The sequence below is a fragment of the Ammospiza nelsoni genome, chromosome 1, assembly GCF_027579445.1.
Source record: "Ammospiza nelsoni isolate bAmmNel1 chromosome 1, bAmmNel1.pri, whole genome shotgun sequence".
Taxonomy (NCBI): domain Eukaryota; kingdom Metazoa; phylum Chordata; class Aves; order Passeriformes; family Passerellidae; genus Ammospiza; species Ammospiza nelsoni.
Genome location: NC_080633.1, coordinates 112,081,469 through 112,100,938, shown reverse-complemented (window position 1 = coordinate 112,100,938; position 19,470 = coordinate 112,081,469). Strand labels below are relative to the sequence as shown.

The 19,470-nt window shown below is 39.2% G+C and overlaps 1 protein-coding gene across 1 annotated transcript in view; it reads right to left on the bottom strand.

Annotated features, from left to right (window-relative positions):
* Positions 1 to 19,470, bottom strand: part of SPIDR (scaffold protein involved in DNA repair) — a 194,478-nt gene continuing 175,008 nt past the window's right edge. Inside the window, exons 12-20 of the mRNA XM_059471467.1 lie at positions 17,705 to 17,792; positions 15,218 to 15,361; positions 15,064 to 15,123; positions 11,668 to 11,866; positions 10,505 to 10,657; positions 4,999 to 5,092; positions 3,376 to 3,490; positions 2,839 to 2,892; positions 1 to 470 (exon numbers count right to left, since the gene is read on the bottom strand). Coding sequence (XP_059327450.1) covers positions 333 to 470; positions 2,839 to 2,892; positions 3,376 to 3,490; positions 4,999 to 5,092; positions 10,505 to 10,657; positions 11,668 to 11,866; positions 15,064 to 15,123; positions 15,218 to 15,361; positions 17,705 to 17,792 — 1,045 coding nt within the window. The 3' untranslated portion in view covers positions 1 to 332. The remainder of the gene's footprint in view (positions 471 to 2,838; positions 2,893 to 3,375; positions 3,491 to 4,998; positions 5,093 to 10,504; positions 10,658 to 11,667; positions 11,867 to 15,063; positions 15,124 to 15,217; positions 15,362 to 17,704; positions 17,793 to 19,470) is intronic.

Sequence of the window (19,470 nt, the reverse complement as noted above, 5' to 3'; positions counted from 1 at the left end):
TTTTTTCCAGTGACACATAATAAATACAGTATTATTAAAAATAAACCACAACCATTCAAAACTTACAGAAAAAGATGTTTTACATTACATAACAGCAAACACGACAAAGAACTGTATTCTTAGATTCTGCACTGATCAGAAAATAAAGAGTTCAGAAAGTTGAACGATATATAGGTTTTTTTTTTCCAGTGTTAGCACAATGTGCTTTATAAATCACAGTTTTAATAAACTACCTTAATGCTTATCACCCTTGCATTATACATTATCTGTGGCACTAGTTAACAGATAATCACATTACAAAGTCCACAGATACCATAATAGCTGACTAGAGTTCAACTCTGTCTTGCTGCTGCAGCTTCCAGAAGAACAATTTCCTCCAGCACAACACAGTTGGGGTGGCTGGTTATGGAGAGGACGTAGCAGCTCAATAACCCCACCTCCTTTCCCAGCACGCTCTGCACCTCGTAAGTCTGCAGGAATAAAAGCATGGTGAGTAAAACAAACAGTGCTGGACGTTCTGTTCTAGGCAGCATTCAGCTGGGAAGATGCAGCATGCAGGATCCTCTTCCAACAGACAATTTTTTTAAAGGACTCGGAAAGTGCATTAGAACTAATGGAAAGAATGAATATATTAGACTTTCAGTAATTAGATCACACTCCTGTCTCAGTTGCTGCCCTACCAGGCTTTAAAAATGAGCTGTTTCAAAAAGAAAAAAGTTACTGCGACTTTGAACTCAGTTTTGCTAAGCATAACCTACACATGCTCCCTTAACCTTCCTTTCTGAGACCTGCAGGACTTCATGCCTGCTGGCAATGTCTACATATATTGATTAGCTGAGCTAACTTACCCACTAAAGGAAAAAAAAAAAAACATTTTGTAACTCTTCTTACTCTCCTTCCTCTTCCCCCTTTTAACTTTTTGCTGTTCATGCATTACCACCAGCAGCACCAACACAGTCCCTCGTGTTTAATGATCCAACCAATTTCACCCAGGAGTTGTGCCTGAGTGAATTTGCAGAGGCTGTGCCCTGCGTGGAGGAGAGGGATGCAAGGCTGGCATGGCTGCACCAAGAGCAGCAGCACGTTAACACAAGAACTGGTAACACTCACAGCTGATATTTCACTTGAGAGGGTATCATCTCAGGTTCACACCCATTTCTGACCCTAACAGGCCTTGCCTACAACAACTGTGCCTCTCCTTTATCTGCACTGTGCTTCTGTACAGGTATGTGATACCCATGGTGTTGCCTGGTTCAAGGTATAAACAATCCTTTTTTATTTTTTTTTCCTGGATTATTTTTCCCCCAGACCGGTTCTGCAGTCCAGTTTGCAGTGCAGCTGCACAAACAACTCTCCTGGTGCAGGACAAGAGCTGCCACAAGGAGAAGAACAGGTAGCCAGGGCCAGTGACAGCTAAAACCAACCTCCCTGCCAAAAGAATTGATTACAAAGCTGCACCCTTAGAAACTTTAGCAGCACTGGCAAAAAAATGCCACCTCAAGTGGTATTTCTTTTGACTAATCTTTATCCCTGTGTTTCATCTGGGGAAGAAAACAAATCTGAGTTGCCAGACTTTTAAATACTGGCTGAATGTACACTGAAACATGAAAAAGAGGTTGTTTGAATTCTAATAACTCAAAAAAGAACTATGTTTTGCCAGTCTGTAACCAAACCAGGCACATCCTGCAAAACTCAGCAAGACTTAACTCTATTAAAGGAGCAAATACATTTTGGAAATCTCTTTGTTTAAATGAAATATACACCCACCACCAGTATAAGAAAAGTAATTTATTATTTCAGAATAACTTTCCACTTTAAATATTACCCACAAATCCCACTGAAAGCATGGAGCATGTAATAGGAAAATGCTGGAAAACTTGTAAGACAGGGAAAGCAAACTGACCCCAGTGCATATCACCTAACTGAAGATATTTAACTGGGATGATTAAACAAGACAACAAACCGACCTTTGCTCCCGTTCACGTGCAAGGGAGAGGGAAAATCTTGGAATCCTAATTGGACTTAATGACTTTGTGAAGGCTGCAGAGCATCCAGCAGCCAATGCCAGCCAGGCACCTACCTGGGTGCCTCCCTCACCCACGGTAAATCTGGGTCACTGTGCCAAGTGTCAGGGTTCTTCTGATAGCTCAGATTAAAGGAGTAAATACTTGGTGATTACATAAACTGTACTTTAGCCCATGGATCTCCGTGGCTCATGTGTGCTTCATTCATACAATTATCAAGTAATATCTTGCATGCATTTTGCAAATTCTTCTCCTATTTCCACCAGCCAGTACTCTCAGTGTTGTGCTGGTACAAAGTGGCTGTGTTTTACAGGATTTGGAAGACCAGACCCAAAAGGTGGGATGCTTGGGGGGTATCTTTGCTGTCTTTGGATCCTCAGCCAGAGAATGGAGTCAAGCCCAGCACTGCCGGTGGCAGCTGTGAGTGCTGTTTGCAAGCTGCTCTGCACATCCACAGCTGAGCTGAAGCCACACAGCCCATCTGCTGCATCCCCTTCTGAAAAGGAGGGTGTGAGTCTGATGAGATGGCAGGGCATCAGCAGCTGGAAGGAGGGACTGCCAAAGTGGGCACAGCCCACTCAAGTCACAGCCTGGACATGGGGAAAAAAATCATTTCACTTGTAGTGAAATCTCCTACCACTCCTAGTGCAGTTCTGGAGTGAACTGCCTGGAAAGTCAGAATCTCCACCACTGGAGATTTTCAAGACCCTGCCACCACAAGTCATGGCTGACCTGCCATACCTGACATTGGTACTCTGCCTTTGCATTAAGTTCTGTAGTTTAACTTCCTTTGGTCAGCATTCATTATACCTACCCCATCCTCACTGGCAGAGGACATCAGGAGAGAGGAGATTGTCTTTTGCAACAGCTGGAATGAGAAAATTCACAAGTTTTGTTCATGGCAAAAATCTTAAGTGTGCAAAAACATTCTGTTTGCAGTCACATAGAACAAAGATTTATTCTTTTAATATCAAACAGTTTAATTTCTCTGGCCAAGAAAGCAGAGGAGAGGTGACACAAAGATGTTCAGAATGGAAGTCTAAAATACACATTTCTTTTAGACTGTGTAGACCGAGGTTTCCAAAGGCCCAGCCTAACAAATCCCTTCATCTGGGCCATAGAGCCATTTGCAAACCTCAGGGTGAACTCAATGACTGCATTATTTGAGCAAGTCCTGGGAACTGCCTAATGAAACACAAATTTTAGTATTAGATTAAATTATGGGATAGTCTTACATATTTAAATTTGTCTTCTGACAGAGCTGTTCATAGAAGTGTGGCTTAGGATACCTATGTGTCTGCACATCTGGTCGCACTGCACCTGACACACCAGCCCTTATTTCAAGCCATACCTTCACTTTTACTGTACTTTGAGATCGGGATGGACAGCTCAAGAAGACTTCCAGCTGCATTTTCAGAACTGGTGTTGTGACAACTTCAGAGCATTGGTTGCAATATAGCAACTCTCTGAAACACACAAAATAATGATGGAAAAACATAGAGAAACAAACAAGCTATCAGTCATAAATAAAAAGAAATAGAACCCCAATTAGTCTATTCCCTAAAATACTTTGCTGGTAGATTTTAGTAGCAAAGCCTGGTAGAGATTCAATTGATAATAGAAAATAGAACTCTTCTGTTGGCAGTAACTCTCCTGGAGGGCCTAAACTCTTCTGGCAAAAGGATCTTCCTTTTATAATTTCTGGCAGCATGAAGAGAGGCTGCTATTTATAGTCACCCCGCCTAAGCAAATATTAATCTCATAACCTCCTAAAAGTTATGGCAAAAGAAAATCTGTAGTATAGATTTGGCTGAAGTGAATTATTGACTTAGGCCCTCGTTCAGCAAACGTTCAATGTTTTCAGTGCACTCTTAAGTCATGCACAGAGTTAAGCTCAGCTATAAGCACTTGTTGGAAGCACTTCTTAAACAAATATTGATACTTCATTTGTTCTCCAAATGAAGCAAAAGTGTCCTTCACAGGTGAGATACTTTTTTAATTGGACTACACTACCATGTGAACACAGACACATCCTTATTTTTAACATGACAGTATAACAGAGGACACCTGGTTTTGATTTTCAGCCTTTTTTGGTACAACAAAGCACAAATGACAAATCTTCTCATATTTAGGAAAATATCTATTTCAATAAGAACAACACAACTTCTTACAATTTTTATAAGATTTTTCAGATTTCCTTCCTTCCTTCCTTCCTTCCTTCCTTCCTTCCTGCCTCCCTCCCTCCCTCCCTCCCTCCCTCCCTCCCTCCCTTCCACATTCTGTCTGCTCTTATCCCCTGGGCTTTTATTCCACCAGGAATCTCACACACTGCAAGCACAAGCTGGCTAGGCAACTGCAGGGGAGTCTTTCCAAAATTAAATTATGTCAGTCAGTGTGACACAAGTTCAGCATTTCAGGTGGCAACAGGTCCTGTAGGATCAGTCCTCACATTCAGGACAAGCATACTGCCAGAATTATTCAACATCTTTTTTAGAAAGGTGACTAATTTAATAGGTCTGAAAAGCAACTCTTTAATATTTAGATAAATTGTAGCAGAGATCACAGTCCAGTATAAAAATGAGGTGAATTGAGGATACACAGATTAACAAGGCAAGACACACAAACACATGTACCTGCTTCTAAAGGAACTTAAAATCAGACCTGTGGTTTATGGGCATATTTATTAAAAGCAGTATTACAATGCAGTGGGCTATGAAACCTTTATAAGCAAAATTGGTTTAAAAACCAAGTAATAACTGCAAAATCAAACAATTTCATATCTACTTGTATCTTTCTCCATATATTAATGTAACCTTGCAGGTTTTATCAGTTCATCAGCAATAAAAATACTATGTCTTAGCTCTAGGAAGGAGCAAAGTGCAGCCTGTGCCTGCAGGAATCATTGCATCACCCATTGCTGTTATGGCTACATCTACAAAACACCTGGAGTGCTCTGGAGCATGCTGACTCTCACCTGTCCTGGGGACACACTTCCAACTTTCCATTGCCACATCTGTTGCATGTAGGCCAGGAGAAAGCAGTGCTCTCATTAACTCCAACAACGGTACCTGCAGAACATGGAATTCTTACAAAATGCTAACGTTAAGGCAGCAAACACAGCCACTCTTGGCTTCACAGCAGGTTTGAACCTTTCTGACCCACAGCTTCAGACTTGTCAGAGCAAGAATCAGCAACAGTCTCACTCCCTTTCTCCTTTGTCCCTCCAACAAGGGATGAAAGTACAGCAGAGTGTTACGTCCTAAAAATATCAGAAAGTAGATAATTGACAATTAACTCTCCAAACAGGCTTGGTTCTTTTGGTTTGGATTTTACTGCTTTTCTGATTTGCTTTTGCTTGATTGCTTTCTTTCTGGCCCTCTGATGTTTTCTTGGCAATAAACAGCTACAAAAATAATCAGATCGAATAGCTTGATATTGGTATTTAGAAAATACAAACCAATAAGAAGCCCCAATCCCTTCTGAAAACAACGATGCAGATTAAATTCCACTAACAATGGAGTTATTCTTCATTTATACAGATTTAACAGAGATTAGATCTGGCTCACAGTCTTAAGTGTGTGCGTAAGAAGGGAATGCCAAAGACACTTTGGACTAATAAAAAGGGCCTCGCTAGTTTTGGCAAGAAAAAATATATTCAAAATTTTATGAGAAGCCAATAAAGAGTGTATTATATTTTATGGTAACAATATGCTGAAATTATGAGCATTATTTATAGAGAAAAATATTCACCTGTAAGAATGAAATTGCACTGAAATAAAAGCTCACTAGTACAACAGAACTACAGACTTAAAAATCCAGCCTCTGTTGAGCAAGAATCTCACAGTTCTATACCACATTCAATAGAAGAAAGCCTTGGAGACTATGGAGCATTTACAGTGTCTGGACTGTAAGACAGGGTGTTAATCCCTTGCTTTTCTGGTTCTCCTGGGACAAGGAGGGAGCCATACCTAAACAATAAAACTGTAATTTTCTTTGGGAATTCAAAGGACAGTGAGTCTGAAGATCTGAAAAGTTGCTTCCCAAATACAACATTTATGACCCAATTTCTAAGTGTCCAACAAAACATCAGGCCTTTCTCTGACAGAATAAGATATTCTATTTAGCCACATGGACTCTTAGAGGAATAATTTTGATTCTCCAGTGTTCATCATAAAGTGGGAGTTTCCATGGGTATGTTTCTCTTTGAATGATGTGAATGCTGAATGGAGTTAAAGCCACTTGGTGGATTTAACATTACTGGATCCACTTGACTGGCTGGTCACCAGTGGTGCTCCCTAAGGCTCAGTACTGGGGCCAGTCCTGTTTAATATTCTAATCAATAATCTGGATCAAGTCTACCCTGAGTGCGTTTGCAGATGACAGCAAGTTGGGTGGGAGTTGATCTGCTGGAGGGCAGGGAGGCTCAGCATGGGGATCTGGACAGGCTGGATCAATGGGCTGAGGCCAATGGTGTGAGTGTGAGGTTCAACAAGGCCAAATGCCAGGTCCTGTGCCTGGGTCACAACAACCCCAGGCAGTGCCACAGGCTGGGGGAAGAGTGGCAGAGGAAAAGGAGCTGGGGATGGTGGTCAACAGCCAGCTGGACATGAGCTGGTGTGTGCCCAGATGGCCAGGAAGGCCAGGGGCATCCTGGTCTGGATCAGCAATAGTGTGGTCCAACAGGACTAAGGAAGGGATCATTGCTGCACTGCTGAGGCTGCACCTCAAGTCCAGTTCTGGGCCCCTCACTACGAGAAAGACACTGAGGTGCTGGAGTGGCCCACAGAAGGGCAGTGGAGCTGATGAGGAGGAGGAGATGGAGTTCTTCAGCCTGGAGAAAAGGAGGCTCAGGGGGAACCTTCTTGTTCTCTACAGCTGCCTGGAAAGAGTTTGTAACCAGGCAGGGGTTGATCTCTTCTCTCAGGATACAAGTGACAACACGAGAGGAAATGGCCTAACGTTATGCCAAGAGAGGTTTACATTGGATATTAGGAAGACTTTCTTCACTGAAAGGGTGGTCAAGCATTTGAACAGCTGCCAGAAAAGTGGTGGAGTCCCCAGCCCTGGAGGTATTTATACGACATGCAGATGTGGCACTTGGGGACGTGGTTTAGTGATGGACTTGGCAGTGCTGGTTTTGATTTTGGTTAATGTTTTGACTGGATGATCTTCAAGATCCCTTTCAACCTAAATGATTCTATCATTTTATCATTCTTGTTCGCCAAAAAGCTACCAATTAGCTTGCTGAGTATGTTTCCTTCTTCACTGAAAAAATTTAAGACCAAAACAGATCCCCCTTCTCTCTAAGCCTTTTCATTTTCTCCCAGTTGTGTGCCATATTCCAACTGCAAGATGCCAGTGCAAGTACATTTGAAGAAAATCAATCAGGATCATAGTGATGAGATTATGTCTAGTGGAGAAGATTATTTTGATGATAATGTAGAGTTCCCTTGAGAAAACCAGCAGACATCACTGAAGTCAGACCAACTCAAAGCAGCAACAGGTGTACTAATCTAGTGACAGTCTTGTGCACTCTATAAAGCGATTTCTCAAGTTTAGGATGCTGAACTACTGCACATCTTTTTCAAGATGCTAGATTTTGCTTGACACACACAAACCTTTTGGATATTTTCCCAAGATCCTTCTTTCAAATGAAAATGCACATGGCCAAAATTCGATTTTTATCTCTAGTCTATTTTTAAGGGTTGTGGTTGGCACCATTAAGAAGAGAGTGACATTGTCAATCTCTTGGATGAAACTGTCCAAGGGACAATGTCTGGAAAAGGTCTGCCATGTGGGATGCAAAGGAACACTTTGGTTGAAACAATTAGAACATGGAGGTGTTGCTTTTGATTTCTTTCCCCCAATCAGTTATCCTGATTAATGACAGGAAAAGCAAAAATTCAATCAAAAAAGGAAACTTAGGTAAACTGACTGACCCCATTTTAGTCCCACTATTAAGTGGAAAACTGAAAAAACCCCACACACCTGAGTAAGGGCTTAAATATGAAAATATCCAAGGTCAAAATTCAATCACTGTTGGTGAGTCACATACTAGGCAAATAGCATTAATCAAATAATATTCCCACATATCACATGTGGTATAGACTAAGTAGAATTTACTCAAAGCATGATTAAGAGGCAAAACAGTTCTGTGCCGTAAGAATTGCCAACATTTAAGTCATCCTGACTGCTACTATACAGCAAAAAGAAGTTACAAATTACCTTGTAATGCATAGTGATAAGAAATAAACTATTAACCCTAAGATCACAGGTGAAAACCACAGATTCATCTTGCAATGAAGAATAAAGTTTTCATTAGAAAGGCAACCACAGATTTTTACTGATCTGTTGAAGAGCAACACAGTCCATTATCCCAGAGCTGGTATGACTGGACCTCCCTGAAACAAGAATTTCTGACAAACTCATTGCATCTGCTTGGACTGGAACATTTTCTGTTTTGATGGGGAAGGAACCTCTGACGAACATCCAGTCCAGAGCTGTACCAGGTTGGTCAGGGCCCAGCTTTAAGCAGGAGGTTGGACTGGCAGAACTTCAGATGTTCCTTCCAAAGGAGCAGGAAGGCACACTCCTTCAGGAAGGGGTAGACAAAGCCTTTTCAGCCTCTTTGCTAGGTGGGAGGATGCCAGTGTGCAGCACACATAGGTAACCAAAAGAAATGAGAGGACGAGCAAAGAAAAAGAATGAATGAGGCAAGAACTGTTTCTCATTGAAAGCCAGACGAACAACTCTCTGACTTAGGAGATAAGAGACAGTGACTGAATTTTAGAGATGATACATCTCCCTCCATGCATTGTTCCACCAAAAGTATATTCTCCACCAACAAAGTAGGGTCAATGCTATTAGTTTCATTAGTTCAGCAGAAAGATGTAGGGACTAACTAACTGAAACCCAAAACAGTGAATGTTGAATCTCTTGAATGCTATTAAAATACTTCAGTACACACAAAAGTGAGAGTTTTCATCTATATATTGCTGGAGCATAAGTATAAAGAAGATATTTTATATTCTGTGTTGGTATTCAGGTGTGGGGACCTACTGATAACAGCTATCCTGCACAAATTCCAGATTAAACAAGACAAGGTTGTAGGATTAATTTCTCCTTTTGTCATTCTTCTATCTGTAATACAGGACAGGCAAAGCATGACATCTCCATTTGTGTAAAGTAAGCACTTGTTTACACAACAGATCACAAAGGTGTTCTTTCTTTGCTCTGCTGGTAAAAGAAAGGACAGAGAGATGTTTCCTTTATCCTCCTATGAACACTGTCAACAAGAAAAAGGAAAACAGGCACTTCTCATAATCACAAAATTAACAGCAGAGAAGTGACAGCTCTTAACTACTGGAGAGGTGGAAAAAAAGGCAAAAAGCATTTCACACTCAGAGACAGAAATATCTTTCAAGTAGCTGCATCAATGCAAGATGTACATAACAACCATGGCTTTGAGTGAAGTGCCTCTGGTTGTGCTTGGTTTTCATTATGCACTGTTCAACATTTGTCACTACCAGGTGCTCAGTAATTAATCACAGAAGCATTGCTAAGCTGTGGCTCTACCATAGCAGCAGGTATGTTTAGTAAAGGCTTTGCTTGGTTCCAAACTGCCTTCTCAGTCTATTTTACTATAACTGAAGAATTAATTTGAAAACCATTATTTGTTGTAATTTTAAAGTTAATTTCAAATGCTCTGGTGAATACCTGAAGGTATTTTCTACAAGGGTTACTGGAATAATACAAGTTAAATTAAGGAAGGAAATAGCCTTGAAGACTTGTTGGGCTTTTAAGGACTTTTTCTCATAGGCACTGCACAGCTGGGAGGTTTAAGAAGCTGTCTGGACAAAGCTTTATAAAATACACAGTAGAGAAAGTTTCTGCATGATTTGGAAACACTAGAAAATCTGTAGTAAGATATGCTTCTGCATGGTTAGTGGTAAGACCAAGATATGGTCAAACCAAATCTCAGACAAAGCTATGATCCAAAGTGGCTGGTGAGCAAATACTGGCCACATTATGCTAAATTACTATGGTAAAATAATAAATTGTCCTACTGCAGCAAAGCTCCAGGGAAATCAGTCACTAACCCCTACCACTCAAGATCTGGGTAACATGTCTTACCCATCTGCCTAAAAAATATTGGTATAATTCATTGTTGCCAACATCAACAAGGCTGGTGTGAACAGAAGGCTCCTGAAAGAAGACAGTGAAGGAAGGAATATAATGAAACAGATTGTACATTAAACATTTATTCTGGGATATGAATGAGTGGGAGCAGAACTTGGCCAGCAAAAGGCAAACAGAGCCCACAATGAAGCATAAAATCTTAAATATTCTAATGACCCACAGCAATGCCATGCTTTTTTTATCCCTTCACGCTGTTTGTGCAAGAAATCAATATAAAGACACAAAAGATTACAGTAAGCACAAATAATTAACAGCATTCATTTCAGCAAGGCCATACAAACCTCTGAGAGCACAAATGGAGCTGGCCTGGGTTGTAGAATCCAGCTCATCGAGTCTGACAGGGCCAGTCAGCTCACTGAGGTCAGCACCGGCAGCCGAGCACAAAAGAGGCTTTTGTAACAGGAGAACAGTACGTTCAACACAAATAATCCTACCTGCCAAAAAAGACATTTCAGCTTAGTACAGTAACAAGGAAAAAGGTGACCACGTTAATTGTCACGGCCAATAAAGACAACAACCTCTGCCAGCTACCAAACAGATGAATAGACTCCATCAGGTTTTCTCAATGACAAAATATTTTGCTTTCAGCGATACACGCACCGCGCTCTCATGACACTTCGCGACTTCCAGGGAGAAAAAGAAATCTGAATTTGAAGAAGAAATTTAAATATCTGAACATGCCAGAAGAGAGTCTGATGCCACCCTGACTGCATCTCATCTCACTCCTGGCAAACAGGTTTCAGGCTTTTCCTTGGTAATAAGCTTGGGCACCCCTTCAGGTGGTCCTACTTTGCTTCAGAGATTACAGAGTAGGTGCATGCCATGCTTCATTCTCCAGAGCAGAGATTTTTGCTTCAGGACACACAGCCTTTTGCACAGCTTTGTACTTCCAGTTCACTTACACCCTGGAAGTGACTGAAGGTGTGAGATGTGAGCCAGCCCTGCCATCACCATACAGAACCAAACTTGAACCTCAAAAAAGAGTGAGTAGAAATGAGAGTAAAGGGAACAACCATAATTTCATGATCTGTATGGGAGCAAAGCTCACAGCTAAGATGGTTTAGGAGAGCTTGTAAAATATCTCTATCTAGGGACATGCAGATTTCCTAATATATTTGAGCCTTCTGTCAGCTCACAAATTTGATTTTCACTGGTCACCAGATTCAACAGTCATCAGAGAAGACTGACAGCAATACTGGTGGGCATACAACAACATCACTGAATTTCCCATTCACTTTCCAAATCAAGCCAAAAATACAGAAAAAGAAATCTTACAAAAGTTTAAATTACAACCCTTTTCAAATTTCTCATCCCAAACTTGCAAAGTCTCATCTTCATCTGGTAATGACAGTGACCTCTCTGGAGGTCACATATTGAGGTGTCAGAGATAAGGGTGCTGTTTCTGTGGGACCCCAACTGCTTCCAAACCACATGCAAAGCTCACCATTTCCCCAGAGAGCATCCTTGAAGAAGACAAGTTGTGAACCAGCACTGAGGGCTTCCATGATTTCCATGCTGAGAACACAGGACGCAGTGACTGACACAGCAACAACTTTTGGAATCCCATGAGCCACATTTTGCAGTGTGGAGTCAGTCACAAACAACAGCATTTCCCTTTGATCTATGGGAACACTGTGTTTTGTCTGTGATTAGGAAAAAAAATACATAAATTTGGAATACAATTGTTAATTTTTTTTAGTAGAAGAAAAGACTAAACATCTTCATATTAAAATGACTCATAAAACTGACAGAAATTATTACAGTTTAATTATTACAGGATAATGAGTCAAAGCTTTACTAGAATTTTTTGGTATTCCTTACTTCAGATACAAACCTTAAAATCCCTACCTTAAATTAACTTTCTGAGGTTGACTCTCTGGACTCTTTGCTCTACTTCAGTCAACCCTCATGCTTTATCATAATTTTCTTGGACTGTACATGGTATTTGAAAATATATTTCCTAAAAAATTATACTATATATATGGTATACATAAAAAAATAATTTGATGGTTTTTAATAAGACTTAGATATTTTTTGTCTTAAAAACAATGAGGAAAGAACATTTCTCCTACTAATATTATTCCTCTGTAGGCACATTTTCTAGGTACTGTTATTAGATTCCAAAGCATAACCAGGCTGCAAAGTGGAGGTTTTTCTTTCAGTTGAACAAATATCCCTAAATATTAAGAAATACATAAAGTTAAGGAAGCAGATAACTCCTAAGTAAGACATATATGAATCTGCAATGACAGTGAAAGTTTTCTGCCCCAGACAGGTATAAAAAATATCATATCAAAGCATATTTCATATTTACCAGTGCAAGGAACTTGCAAATTTTCAGATTCTAACATTTTAAAATATCTAAGATTAAACACCTTAATCAATTTTAAATGTTTTTGTTCCTCTTCTTAATCAGTCCTCTGATCAAAAATTAGTGCCTAAAACATTTAATTGAAAATCAAATATTATAATGCCTGGAAAGACATGTAGCATTTTATTCTCAGAGCTGCATGTCTGTGGCAGAAGGTAACACAACAAAACTCCCAGTATTTTGTCTTTGGTTGAATTATAACTTTGAAACCATCAGCCACACTGAACCTGGCTTTCTGCCCATGCTCACACTCTTAGAGCAAATGAGGTAATTTTAAATAGTGACTGGAAAAATTCACAGTTCAGATGTCTCAGTCATGCCTTAATTCAGCATATGCTGCCTCTTGCACTGATGTTGTTGTTTTGCCTAGTAACTGCATACATTTGGGCACCTCCTCTGCATAGATACCATTAGGACAGCTTCAGAGAAAGAATTTTTACATCTGTCCCTTGAGAATTACTAACACATTAAAAGCTCTCTTTCAGGAGAATCATCCAAGAAGTAAATAATAATAAAAGCAAAAATCACAAGTTAGTATAAAATCATCATCTTGCTATGTGTGACAATTTGTTCTGAACAGAGAGGAGGACACAACAGACAAATAGCAGCAGGATTGAGTTATAAGGAAGGACAGCTCCTTAACCACAGATGGAATATATTTCCTCGTGTTCCTTCTGAACCACAGTTCGGATTCTAACTAATAAAAAAAGCGCATTTCCATTCCTCCTTCACACAAATTAAGTAATATTAATTTAAGCACTTAATACTGTAGCTACAGAGAGTAAATACTATTTTTTAAGGTACCTCTGAATTAGTTCACATAGGAGATTATTTAATAATAAATCTGCAAAACAAACCAAATCATTGTCCCTTCCTCACTTATTACAACTTGGTGATTTTGCATGTGAAGGGTACATCCTCTTGGCAAAGGCAGCTGCAGGTAACAAGCTGATGTTCTTGATCTTCTGGGAGGACCAGGCAGGTGATACACTAGCAGCAGGTAAATACCTTTACATTCCTCGAGCAGTTAAACATAAGGAGATTATCTTCTATTGCTTTTCCATCATTACTTCAAAAAAATTATGAGCACTCATGTTGTTCACTCATAAAAATTTAGTACTTATAAAATTTAGTTCAGTAAGTGAATAGCCATTAAAAAAAGAACTATTAAACATCCTAGGAGCAAGACAAAAAAAGCATAGACCTTTTTTTCTGCTAGTCAATATTCCATTCTTCAAAATCACATCTGTTCCTGCATGCTTCGTCTTTTCTCTGATTCAGTGATGAAGTGCTTTTACATAAGAATACTGATAACACGCATCAGAATTTCAGATGGAGACATTCCTGAATTCAAAAATGTTTGGCTAGGATGCCCCTAGTCTGCAATTTTATTTCATTTTTCACTAGAAGAAGTTTCTTGGAAATAGGAATTTACGCACGTATGTGTTCATCTTTCTGCTGGCACACTAAAGATCCCATCCAGCTAGCCCTAATTCCATGTTTGCAAATGCTCTGTCACATTCTCAATTAGCACGGAGAAAACACAAGAGATACTCCTCATCTCAGTAGTTAAAAGTACTCCCTGCCTAAAAAATAAATCATAATTCATTGGCTTTTGAAGCAAAAGGGCAAGACCTAAATTAAATTTATGTCTCAAACTTGTGGGAAGCATCTCCAGCTATTTTGCTGGCCGTTCTGGAATTTCTTTGTCTTTGGTTCATATGCTTTGATTCACACTTTGTTTCTTGTGGAGCTGATGGACAATTGCAAATTATTCTCTGCTAGAATTCAGTGCTGGCTGTACTGAGGATCCAGTCGCCAGGAAAAAATAAATAAATCAGTAACAAAAAATTCCTTTAACTACTAAGGGAGCTAGCAGCAATTTGAAAGAACATCGTAGCATCATTCAGAAACAAATAAAACATAATTGTAAGCTTTCCGGCACAGTATGGATGGCAGATGTATTTACCTAAGAGTTCCTCCCTTTTACTACTTACTGGACCATAAAAGCCAAATTTGCCTGAGGGGCTTCTATGGAAGTCAATGAAAATCACCCACACATTTGCATGAAAAGAGCAAAACTGTATTTTTATATAACCATCATCTGTTCCACTCTATCCCCCAACACCCAACTGACTGGGAGCTTCTTGCTACGTTCCTGAGGATAGCATTCAGCCATAAACTGAGCCTCAGCTAACTTCCTGTGAGCTCTCTCTCCAGAGTGCAGTATCACCTCTGGTTAGATAGCAATTTATTCCGGAATAATTAACTTTCTAGACTGAGTGGCATTGAAACTGGTGAGGCAGTTCATTTTACCTTTCACAAGCATTTTAGACATGATCATAATTCTGCCCATACAGCTCTTGAAGATAATCCTGGCATAGGAGTTACCCCTACACAAGATGAATCTTCTTCACATACACATGATGCTGATTTTATGTTGAATTCATTGCTAAATAAAAAGATTACCTGCAGCCTTTGATACAGCACTTGGGCCCAGAAGCTACATCGCTCATTGCAACCATCAATCTGAAAAGAGCACAAAAATAGGGAATGAGACAACTGTGATACCAGAAATCCAGTGGTAAAAAGTATTTGTTATCTGATTTGTAAAGCAGATTACCCGAAGAATTTCCTTTAGACCATGAACAGCTGGTGGCTGGTACAAATTAGAAATCTGTTCTTCCTCATCCACTTCCACATGTATTTCACCAGAATGAACAGTAAGAATGTAACAGAAGCTGGGAGGAGGAAGATTAGTTGTCATCTATTAAAAAATAAGAAAAAGAAATGTGACCATAAAAAAGGCACTTTAATTTAGCCAGTCAAGTTTTACAATAATAGGCAAGATGAACAAAACAATTTACATCTTAAGATGGATGGGGAAACAAAATTATATGGTTAATAACAAGGACTCTGATGTAGAAGATGAGTTAATAAACCAACAGTCACAAGTTATAAGCGAAATCAGCTTGTGTGTATAATTCTTTCCATAATCTAACATTGACCCTCATCACAAAAACAACTCATAACTTGGCCCGCTTGGCAAACACTGTGACTATTTCAAGGTGCTTTTTCTCGTTCTGTGTATCTTTATTACGCGGTAGGAGTGCGTCAATTACTTCTTTTTTTTTCTTTTTTTTTTTTCAACATCCATAGCTTTTCTGAGATTTGGGGACTTTTGCATGTGGGTGGGTTTTTGTGATAGTAAACAGCTGCCGAACTTTTAAAGCTGCCAAATTAAATCCAGGACAGCACAAGGAGGAGATAATGAAGAACAGGAATGCAAGAGCTGCAAGAACTGCTCTCTTTGTGCCATGCCAGATTTTTCTTTTCCCCTTAAAAAGTACCATGACGTAACAACTTTATCAATCACCACTCAGAGAGGTCCCAAGCTGGAAAGACTTCTCAGAAAAGAAAAGACAATGCTAGAAGATAATTTTTATTGCAAATATGGTAAAATACTCTTTCAGCAATGTTTGTTGTTAATAAAACATGTAATTTAATAGAAGAAATATGAATATATTAAAGACAGTTGCTCACCCATTAAAAAGAATCTGCATAAAGAAAAACAAAAGCAAAGGAAGCTGATACCCAAAATCTGTTTGCCTCTGGCAGCAATAAAGAAGGTATTTGTATGTACATGCAGCTCAAAAGAAATCCATTTCACAGGTCCCTTCCCAACATTATTATCATGCTGGCAATATTATTTATGTACTGATGTATAAAACTTCTTTCACAAAACTGTGCAGCTCTCTTGATACTGTTTGTATGAAGAAAAATGTATCTCAACTGAAAGAACTCCACCCAGCCAAAAACCTGGAGCATCAGAATGCAAGTTGTGGTTCTGTGTGGAATTAATTTCTGTTTCAAACCGACGTCAGAAGTGTAAATTACACGATTATGGCAAGTTTCCTCCATTTTAAAATTGCTAATAAAACAGAAAAAATGAAGAAATAGCAACAGTCATAACAACACTAAATGACATTTAAGAGTTTTGCCTCAGCATAGATATTCCCATTTTTGTTGCCTACATAATTTTAATGCACAAACCCATCCATTCCTCTGAGACTTCCAAAATATTTCGATGAAAGAAACAGTCAAAGAGAGCACAGCTATTTCACTCAGTTTCAGTCTCAATATTATTTTTGACTGAGGTCTGATCTTTTTGTTCTTCAATATAAACCCCTGGACAATGCAAAGACCAAGCTACATTGCAGAGGAAAGATTCTTGGACTTTAGAAATAACTAGTAATATCTATCTTCAATATTCCCTGGTTTTGAAACCTGTTTATTTCCAACTCTTTCTTTTTTTTTTTCCCATATTGACTCCTTTGGTCTAAAACCAATTTTTACTACCACTAACTTATTCCCAAAGAACAGCCTACACAAGAACATCAAGAAAGCCCAAGCTTTTGGCTACCCAAAAGCTTCTCAAATGGTCTTGCATTACCAAAATCATTTGATGTGATAGAACACCTTTTCTAAGACAAAAGCTAATTGAAGTAAAATCACAGTTATGATTTCAGCTTTGTAAATATATAATAACATACTTTAAATCCATCTCTATACTCTCCCATCCCCTAAAATCACAGGAACATTCAATTATCTCTAGTAATTACTTTTATGTTCATCTTTCTGACCTTACATGAAACAAGTATCAGTCAGAGACATCCTAACTAGTAAGAGACCTGATTCCAGCAGTCACTCTGTCTTCACAGAAGTTAATCTTCAGAAAAGTGCTTTCAAATCTAAAGCTGAAAAGTGTTTTTAAAGAATGATTTTAACAACCTTGTATATAGATTTCTCAGCAGGCTCCATGACACCTCGTACCCCTTTACTCCTGCAAGAAGACAGGAAGAATTTGTCTGGACATCTTACCATTCTAGCTCCAGAGGATTAATAAGGGGCTAATTGCATCATTTTGGAAAGATGCTGCTAATCCAGAGGGCTTCAGGTTAGTCTGGGATGTTGTCAGAATCAGTAAAACAAAACTTGGTAGGCAAAAAGAGGGAGAGAGTCTTCATTCCCAAAGTAAACATGATTATACCACCACCAAAAATACTAGCTGTGAGTGAAAAAAATTCATATCCATAATAACAAAACTTACCATTTCAGAGTCTTGACTATGTCCAGGAACTTTCACAGGCACTACTGGAGGCCACAGACTGTCTATCAGACTAAAGAGTCCTAATGCCCTTCAAAGAGACCAATAAAATCAGGTTTAAAATGCTTTCCAGTGCCACACATTATATTAAAAAAATTCATTAAGAAATGTCATCTAAACCATTGCATGATTATGAAAACAATTTAAAATCATATTTGTTTTCTGGAAGCTGGTTTTGATTTGGTCTAGTTACATTTCCATGGCTTCTGCTGCCGGCTGGAGAGGGAAGCAAGGGATGCATCACATCCAGTGACAAGCAAGTCATGTTTAGTCCTTTGCCACAAACAACTTGCTAAATGACAAAATTCAGGGGAACTGGGGTAAATGGCAGCTTGGGAAGGACACAGGTATCAGCACAACTTCTTTTAAAATTAGCTTTTAGCTATTTAACTGTTAAAAAGTTTTGCCTCTAACATTTTCATTTCTACTGGGGTGTTTTTGGGGGGTTGCTCTGTGTGTGTGCTTTTTGCTGGGTTTTTTGTTGTTGACAGCTGATTGTAACTGCTTTCAGGAAAGCCAGCAATTATTATCAGATACAGAGAAACAACAGGCAAGATTTTGTTAAGTACCATGTGCAAGAACAATCTCCTTCCTACACAGCTCAGTTATGGTTTGTATTTATAAATTTTGCAAGTTTCACACTTTTGATTTAAAAAACAAACATAAATTTAACAGTCCATCACATTAAGGTAAGATGCTGACCACGCTTTGGCAAACCAAGCTGTACTTTGCAGCAGTTCAGTGGCTGCCTTGTGAGTTGATGGAAGATCTTTGCTGGACAGACAGGAGTAGCTGAGGGAGAGGAAATATCAACAGATAGCTAACTTGAAGAGAAATACATTTCTGAGTTAAAGCCCTGAGTTATCTTGTCCCAGTTCTCTGTTCTGTGAGTTGAAGCACAGAGATCTGGATTTTAACCCCCCACTGCCTCCAAGTTGTCTGTTCCTCCAATTACCAAAACCACTATTTCTGAAACAACTCTAAAAAATGAAGTCCAAAACTTGTTAAAAGTAATATTAGCTTCTAACCCAACTGTTTAGAAGGAAACCACATACCCTGTTTACAGGGCTGAAGCACGTTGCAATATGCTGCTTCTCTTCAAGGGGTCATGGAAACTTTCCTTTTAAAGTTCTGCTTTCAGCTCACTTCTGCTTGAACTTATTTATTTCTGCATTTCCTTAGTCCTTCTCTGGATCCTTAGATTTTGGGTGTCTACTGTGAGCTTCTCAGCATGTTTTTTTCACTGCCTGTGATTCACTTTTAACAGTGATGCCTTTGCAAGAAGTTTTATGGCTGTAAATGTCAGGGGAAATATTAGGGATACAACTTGAGGCTCACAATTCAGATAACAAGCTGGCAGACTGAAAAGACATTGGTACCTGTAGTTGTGTTCTCCACATGAATGAAAATACTAGACACAAAATGCAGCTTTTTTACAGAATTGGACTTCCTGACTTACAAAGCATCATCCCCAAGTCTGTGAAAGGAGAGAGATTGGGGAATTTTGGTGTTTGGAGGTTTTTTAATTTTAGTTTGGGGTTTTTGTTTGGTTTTGTTTTTTAACAGTGAAGTCATTACAGCACACAGAGCAATATTCCCCAGGTATTAAAGATACCTTACAGCAAACTGACCACTTGAATCCTTGACTGGGGCAAGATTTTTTGGTTTGTATTGTACAGAATGATATCTGACACAAGGAAGGCCAATGC